The sequence below is a fragment of the Gopherus evgoodei genome, chromosome 1 (assembly GCF_007399415.2).
Source record: "Gopherus evgoodei ecotype Sinaloan lineage chromosome 1, rGopEvg1_v1.p, whole genome shotgun sequence".
Taxonomy (NCBI): domain Eukaryota; kingdom Metazoa; phylum Chordata; order Testudines; family Testudinidae; genus Gopherus; species Gopherus evgoodei.
Genome location: NC_044322.1, coordinates 270,666,974 through 270,675,702, shown reverse-complemented (window position 1 = coordinate 270,675,702; position 8,729 = coordinate 270,666,974). Strand labels below are relative to the sequence as shown.

At 43.6% G+C, this 8,729-nt stretch overlaps 1 protein-coding gene across 1 annotated transcript in view; it reads left to right on the top strand.

Annotated features, from left to right (window-relative positions):
• The first annotated feature begins 1,277 nt into the window (after positions 1–1,277).
• PDGFB (platelet derived growth factor subunit B) overlaps positions 1,278–8,729 on the top strand; it is a 29,256-nt gene continuing 21,804 nt past the window's right edge. Inside the window, exons 1-2 of the mRNA XM_030546545.1 lie at positions 1,278–1,347; positions 6,968–7,880. Coding sequence (XP_030402405.1) covers positions 7,791–7,880 — 90 coding nt within the window. The 5' untranslated portion in view covers positions 1,278–1,347; positions 6,968–7,790. The remainder of the gene's footprint in view (positions 1,348–6,967; positions 7,881–8,729) is intronic.

Sequence of the window (8,729 nt, the reverse complement as noted above, 5' to 3'; positions counted from 1 at the left end):
TACAAGTGAGTGGAGAAATCTGATCAGATGCAAATAATTATACAAAGTGCAAGACGCTGGAGAATCAGACCATAGGTATGTAGGACACATATACCAATTTCTCAACATAACCATCTCTCTCTTTCCTGCATTTCAGCTCTGAGTCTATTTTTAAACTCTCTCCTCATTACATACCCTGCAAGATAGATATCAAGTGCCCCCACTATCCTGCATTGTGCCATATCTTGCTGTATCACACACTTTACCCTTGGGGATCTCAGTCCAGGTTATGTGTGTACAGAATTTATGTTGTTTGAAGCATCCCCGTTGATCCCGGGATATGAGAGAGACAAGGAAAGTGAGGTAATATCTATTACAGGACCAGCTTCTGTTGGCAGAAGGTACAAGCTTTCAAGCGACACAGAGCTCTTCTTCAGGCTTGGGAAGGAAGCAGAGTGTACAAAACTCAGGCAGAATAAAGCACTCTGTGGGAACAGAGGGCAGCAGGCACAAAACTACTGCCAACCCAGCTGATGCTAACTGGGCCTCTTGTCAGCAGACTCAGCAGAGGGGCCAAGTATTGAATGGGCTGTGGAAATTAACCCACTGCCCTCTCAGGGGCTAGAGGTGTTTCCTTGAGAGTGGGTTCAAGTCACACAGGCAGGGAACAGAGCATGGGCACAGCTAGCACTGTCACTTCTGCTGCTGGTAAACAGGACTTCAGTGTGGCATACTGAGCTCAGCTACACCACTGTAAAGCTGAAGGCAGGGCCAAATCCTGGTCCCAGTAAAGTCCCAGGGAGCTTCTTTCATTATTTTAAATGGGATCAAGATTTGACCCTAGCTCCTTTGGAGTCAGTGGAGTTACTGCAGATTGAAATGGACGCAAACAAGGTCAGGCCTGGAAGGACTGATTCCAACCTCCCTCACACAGGTAGAAACCAGAACTGATGTCAGTGGAGTTAGTTACGGCAGTGTAAAATCTGAATGAGAGCAGGAACTCACCCTCTGGGTCACATTCATCTCAGGTGTAACGTGAGTGGCTTCACTGGAGTTACACTATAGATGATTTTGGCCCTCAGCCTCCAGGACTATTAACCAGGCATAAAAGAGACTCCACTGGCATAAAAGGGATACAATTGATATTTAGTTTTCTCTTTAGTCATGAAAAATAATAATGCGGGGGGGGAGGGGGAGAAGAAATGATCACTTTTGTTTTTCGCTCCTCATTTTTACTTCACATCATGAGTCATGTTATCATGTTCTCAGGAGCTGAGTAACTGCCGGGGCTATTTTTACCCTTGCTCTTGTTCAGCAGGCTTCCTTTTCTCTGCCTCTGCTGCTGGATGGACGAAGGACATGAGGACGGTGAGTGGAGGGGAACTGAGGGGATGGCTGTTTGGAGGGGGGGGTGAGCCCCACCCAATTAGGAAACAAAAGCAATATATTAATATCCAAAAACAACAGGATGAGCTCTGATGTATGTCATATATATATATATATTATTACTATTTATTATATTGGGGGAGAGAAATTCCTTTCCAATGCTAGTCACCAGTCTGGAAAAATAAAGAAGGAAAGCAGAACATTTTTTCCTTCCATCAAAACAGGAAAGAGATGGGGAGTGGGGTTGGGAGGAGATACATACACATAGTAAAATTTTGCCAGAGTAAGGAGATAGCTACCCTTTGCTCTAAACTTGTGGGGGAGAGCAGGGTATGTACGCACTGAGAGAGGTGCATTCTCTCACTCTCGCACATTAAAATACATGCATACAGGTAGGTTTGAGGTATACATCAATCCTCCCACTCTGCTGTATCTTATCCTCTCTTTGTATCTCTCTCTCTCATTCATACACCCACAGAGAGACAAAGAGGTTGCCCATCCTTCCCTCACCCCCCAGGTGTGTGTGTGGGTGAGTACTGCCAGTCACCATTATAACAGCCCCTTTCCCAACCCTTCTGTATCAACAACTGTGTAAGGTCCCATGGGTCTAGCCTATGGTGTCCCCTTCCCCAACCTCTTCTTTCATTCAGTCACTACCAGGGATCCCTTAAGGAGAGTGAGAGAGATTTACTAGCTCACCATGAGGGGCAGAGGAAATCCTGGCTCAGGTGAGTGACAGTGGAAGTGGGGACTCCCTGGGAGGTCCTGGCAGCTCACACCAAACACTAACTCCCCAGGTGGCATCTCTCTGTCATGTAGTTGTTCTGCCAAGGTTTTATTTAACACCTGAAAAGCAGTTAGAGCCTAGAGGCCCTGTAATCCTTCCAGTTCAACACAGAGACAGAATATGCAAACCCTAAACAGCTGTAACTTTTTCTTTCTCTAAGCCAGGGGTAGGCAATCTATGGCATGGGTGCCGAAGGCGGCACACAAGCTGATTTTCAGTGGCACTCACGCTGTCTGGGTCCTGGCCACCAGTCCGGGGGGCTCTGCATTTTAATTTAATTTTAAATGAAGCTTTTTAAACATTTTAAAAAAACATATTTACTTTACATACAACAGTAGTTTAGTTATATATTATAGACTTATAGAAAGAGACCTTCTAAAAACGTTAAAATGTATTATTGGCACGCAAAACCTTAAATTAGAGTGAATGAATGAAGATTCGGCATAGCACTTCTGAAAGGTTGCCGACACCTGCTCTAAGCAATGTTCCCCACCCCGTCTCTGCCTCCTTCCTTCCTTCCCTCTTTCCCTTGCCTCCTTTCTGACTCCTTTAGGGCTAAGTTTGACCTTCAAGAAGTGGGTGCAACTCCCATGGAATGTTCTGGGGCAAATGACAAATGGCTGTGTAGGTGACACAACTGTAGTCTTTTTCTGATCATACTTATACTGGGTAAACCTGGAGTAAGTCCACTGAAGCTAACAGAGTACCACTGATGTGAAATCAGAACTGCCCCCTGGTGCGTGCTAGTCAGAGAGCAAGATTTAAGTGGCTGAATTCATCTTTAGCTGTGACTTCACTGAAGTATGGAGTTACACAAGGGATGAATTTATCTGGGTGCAATAATGGTAAATTATCTCCTGCTATTTCTGTCCCTGGGAACCCCACCGAAGCTTTGCTAATGGATCTCAATCTTACTTATACCATTTATGCTCTTCCACCCCCGAGTCTGCCCTCCTCCCACAGTTCTGCCAATGCACTACCCTGCAGCACCCTCTGCTGCTAATACACCCTAATCCTCAGCAGCAGCAGCACCCTCTGTTTTCCTGTTCCGGGCTCCCATACAATTTAGCCAATGTATCTCAGTCCTGCTCTGCAGTATCACCTGCTATTCCAGTCCGAAGAGATCCACTCAGCTATACTGAGACACTTTAGACCCTGACTTTCAGACCTCCTATTTTTTTCTATTGATTAATTTTAAATAGCATTCATCATGGAGAGGCTGAGATGTGTCCAAAATTCAGTCTGCGTCTTGCTTCCCACTATAAACTCAGTTTTGTTTCCTATCCCTACAAAATCCTCAAAAAAAGGTTGTTAACACTCACATGTTGCATATGTGATCTGTGGCCAGCCGAGATTTTTTTGCCAACATTTGAGCTGATGGGACAGAAGCTGTTTATATGCTAGGGAATCTACATTGTTTTAGGACTTTTACGTGTATGTTAAACCAATTCCCAATAACAAATAAATGATTGGGGCACGATGAACGCAATTCTTCATTGTTCAAAGAGGGGAGGAAATTTCTAATAAAAAAACTTCATAATTAATACTCCAGGCTATCGAACATGGAGGGATTGTGTAGGGCTGTCATGTTTGTGGCTTGTTTGATGGGATCTGCTCAGCCATCACTAGGTTGTGACATTGCCTCGTCAAGTCATGATGACATATAATGACATTTTGGCTCAACATCATCCCATTGCATCTAAACCTCATCCCACTGCAATATGCAAATGACAATGCAGTGTCTAACTGTTGTGATGTGACATAACAACATAATGACATTGACACTGGCCTCCAAAGTGCTTTGGAGTCCAATGAATGTCTCATGGCAGTCCTTATAGAAGGTGCGATCGCCTCCTTAGAAAGGTGACGATTCTGGAAATAATGAGGTGAGCAGCAATCCTATTTCGTAAAAGCACTGAAATAAAGAGAACAGAGAACTAGCCAAGTTGAGCTGGGGTAAGCAGGGGCAGCCCCAGTGAATTGGTACTGGGCTCAGTGGAGTTGCATCTGCCTAAATCTGAATTTGGCCCAGTACCTTTAAGATTTTTTCACAAGAGAAAAATCTGTCCCTGTGTTAAAAACAGAAAAGACAAATAAATAGCCTCTGAAATCCAAGCAACTCTGAATATTATTTAGTTCTATTTTCAGCCAGGGTACAGGTGGATGATTAGTCAACTTCCAAACATCCTCTTCCTTGTCGTTTAAAGATTCAATTGGGATTTAGCTTTTCACTGCTGCTGAGCTTCTAAAAATTCCCCAGCATCATCCACATCAAAATAAATAACTTTATTTCCATCCAACCTTACACGTAATGTAGCTGGTTGTAGAAAAATCAGGACCCCAAAGGCAGACCCTAGAGTCATACAACATTTCCTAATGTCTTATGTCTCAAAGAAAAGATGCAGCACTTCCTGCTAGCTTAATCCTTAGCCCCACTCGCTTTGACTGATGTACGTAAAGTGCTCAGCTCCCACGCCCACACTGGTCCAGTCCTGGGTGAGACGACACAGAGAGTGGGGTCTATGGGCCATAATCTTGGCTGAAATAAATCATAGTAGCTCTACTGAAATCAGTTCAGGTATGCCCATTTACACTAGCTGAGGATCTGACCCTGTATGTTCATATGTGTGATGATTGATGTGATGTGGACCCAGCTAGGATGGTCAGTGGACCATGCCTAGAGCAGTGGTCTCCAAACTTTTTTGATCTTGCACCCCTATCAGTAAAACATTTTGAGCATGCACCCCGTGCTGCCTCAGCTCTACCATTTTTGCCAAAGCAAAAAAAAAAAAAGGCACTCCTCCTGCCATGCCCCCCAAGGATCCTCTTCCGCACCCCACTTTGGAGAACACTGGCCTAAAGAATGAAGGGAGCAGTAACACTAATGGTGTTAGTGGGGAGTGTGACTAGAAGATCTAAGAGAAAGCTACCTTAAGATCTGTGATATATTGGGGAGGTGGCACTATGCCAGAGGGGTATATGTGAGACTGCCTTCCCATGCTTCAGTTCTGGAGTTAGGCTCGGGTCTGATTCAACACCCTTCCATCCCAAGCCTTTCCTCCTGCACCTGTGTGCCATGGGTTGGATCCTCAGCTGGTGTAAACTGTCATAGCTCTGATGACTTTACACCAGCACAGAATCTGGCCTCTTGCTTCCTAGTTTAGGATGAAGGCGGCCCATGTACCTTGCTAAGTCACAGCACTTAGCTTTGCCCAGCCTTTCTATGTGCATATTAAGCTTTTGTGAGTTAGGTTACATTTCTCTTGGAAGTAGGGAGCAGAGGGGATTGCTGTATTGTTATAGGAGACATAGATACGGAGAATCTGATTCTGCAATCAGGTACTCCACAGGTTCCTGATTTACACCAGAGAATATGAGCTGAAAGTCAGGCCCTTTAGGTATGAATAGCTAAGCTGGGAAGAGTTGTGATGTCCAGGGCCTCACATTGCAGAGGAGACATTACACTGGACACCCTTCTGCCCATCTCTTATGGTTGCTGATCATGGAGAAGTTAAAGATCAAAGGGCACTTCTAGAAGAGTAACTCCAGCATCTTAACCAGCATCCTTTCCCTCAGTGAATGGGGTTTTAATAGCTGCTGCTACATTCATACCATTGCTGACCAGAGAATGGTTGGGGTCTTTGCCTAGGCTGTCGCTGTGCCATCAGGATCTCTCTCTCTGCTGTGCACAGTGCCTTGGGACCCCCTGGGGTATGAAGCTGAAATTCTCTATCAGAGAAATCACAAGAGCAAGCACCTTAGCTCCAAATGTGTGTGTTTGTGCATGTGAGAGAGGAGAGCATGTGGATGTGTCTGTCAGAATGCATGAGTATGTGATTATGGGTGTCTAATTGTGTTGATAGCATGAGAGAGTGCCTGTGAGTATCTCTGACTGCATTAGTCTGACAGAGTATGCATATGGTTGTGCATATGTCAAGAGTGAGAGTGTTAAAGAGCATGCAGTTTGTGTGTGTGAGTGTATAAGGCTGTGTGTAGGAGAGAGCATGGGTGGGTATGTCTTTGAAAGAGTACATAAGTGTGTGAGAAAGCACGTGTGATTTGTATGTGTGTGTGTTGTCTGTCATTTTGTTCATGAAGAGAACATGTGAGCTTACAAGAAGGCATGAGTTTATGAGGTCATGATATGGCTTTATCTTGAATTCATCTGTTAACTAACCCTCTTGCATCCCCCAGCAAATACCTCCTTGCCTAATTTCCCTTCAGATGTTTATTACATGTAGAGATAATCATGCGGCAAAATTCCTTTTAGTGCCAAGAGCAACACAAATTCTGTTGTAACGATGTTTGAATTTTTTTGGCTTTCTTCTTCACACAAAGAGATTGAATATATTAAAATGATATCTCCCTCCAGAACAAGTAGGATGACAGGGCAGGGGAAAACTCCTGTGAGTTGCAACAGTGAAAGTCTTAGTCTTGGGCCAAAAAATTCAACTGCTCTGCTGGGAATGCCTTTCTCCTTATCTCTCTCACTCCTGAAGGAATTTCTCTCCCCACTTCTATGTGAGTATAAGGACATCACCAATATAAATTATGTTTATTATTGAGGGTCTTTTTTATTTTGGCGAGTACTGAATTGTCAGTACCTTATTAGATTTTTTTTCTCTGTCTTTGATATACAGCCAAGAAAGGAGTTGCTGCTAGCTGTCTCCACCCCTCTCTCTTCTCCTTTAAAAGAACAGCTGAAAGGGTGCCACTTTATTCTCTTTCTTGCAGACTAAAATAGAGACCCACCAGCTCTCTCCCTGCTACTCTCTTTCCTCCCACTTGATTTTACCTTTTTTCTTGTTGCAACAGAGCATAAGAAGCGGCAGCAGCAGCACCGCTGAGACTTATCACGACTCAGCACACACACAGAATCCAGCCAAGACATTTGCTCAGCTGTCTGCAAAACCAAACCAAACAAATCAGACCTCACATACAACCAAACTACCAGCAACATTTTGAAAGAAAAGACACTAAAACCAGAAGATAATTTAGGAGAAAACAATTGAACTTAAAACAACTTTTTAAAAAAAATATGCCAGAGGAAGAAAAACATTATTAAAAAAAATTAAACCAACAAAAAAAATTTAGAAAGAAGATTTATTTTCGGATTTATAAACATTTAGGAAAACTTTGTTTCAGACCTGGGTTTTTTTGGAAAACATTGCAAATAATTTTTACCTTTTTGTGGGGGTCTTTTTTGTTTTTTAAAGAACAAAAATTAAGAAGGAAAAAGATACGTGTGTGGACCATCCGATAAAAGGAAATACTGAACGATTTCTTGTGGAGAGGGGGAAGACAGACAGACTTTGGATGCACACATTTTTGAGGGGACTGCCTTTTTAGTTTATTTATACTCCTCTCCTATATTCCTGCTGGCTGATGAGGCAGAGAAAGGAGCAGACAAGTAACCAAGACTTACTTTTTAAAAAATAAAGTCTCTGTTTTTTAACCCTTTCTTCCCCATCCCATGATTGTGGGAAATGAGAGAAAATAACTTGGAGAGGAAAATGAAGAAGTGCAGAGCCCTCTGTGCAGAAGGCAAGGCTGGAGCCAAACTGTAAGCAGAGCCTGCCTCTCTCACCTCTTTGCCTAAGCGTGGGAATTTATTATTTCTTTTAAAATCTGTCCTTCAATGTGTCTGGAACTTTTGGGGCTCAGAGTCAGTATGGATTTCAGATTGATCTTCATGTCTCTCTGGTACCTGCCTCTCATCAGCACTGAGGTGAGTGTCAAACCATTTTACTTTACAACTGAGAATCAATATCTGGTGAACTTTAGACCCAGGATAAAGTATACAAAGCAGAGTGAGAAAGAACTCCTTATAGGTGTTTCTCTGTCAAGTTTCATCGTATCTGTGGGAACAGTTGTACATTTGTGAGTTATTATCATTGTTCTTTATTTTAGTTTTTAAAAGGCAAGAAAATGAATAAAAGGAAAATAAATACTGTTAAACAAGCAACATTTAAGCTGCAGAACTGACAGGTAAAAGGGAGTTGTGGAGAAGGGGTCAGTTTTGACTCTGGATTCATAGATGGCCATTCATCCTGGCCAAATGTAGCAGTTGCAGCTTCTCAATTTCTCATGCATTTATGAGTTTTGGTCTTTAAAACTAACAAACCTTATTTAGGCAACTCTTTCTGCAGCACACCATGGCTGCCCTTGCCCTGCTGGCTAGCTGTTTGTAGGGGGAAACACCTTCTCCCACCACTCCCCAGAGAAAGCATGTAATCCAATGGCATCTTAAACCTTCGGGTGGGGATCTTCAAGATGGGTTCTGCTGGAATTAAACAGGGAAGAGCCTGTCTGGCAGTTCAAGAAGCAGCCTGGGGTACCTGCTGCAATGGCGGATGCTGGTGGAGAAAGATAGAATGAAAGAGCTCCGGTGTCGTTCAAGATTTATGTCTCTCTCAGGCTGGGAGGTCAGGCGGAGTGGAAGTGGGGAGCTCCCTGAGTTCTTGCAGCTGAATTCTAGCCTTGGTTGCTTGGCTGCAGCAGCGTGTTCCCCAGCTGTTCTGGGCCGGGAGCTGCAGCAGGGATCCTCCTATCAGTTCTGAACAAACACCCAAGAGGA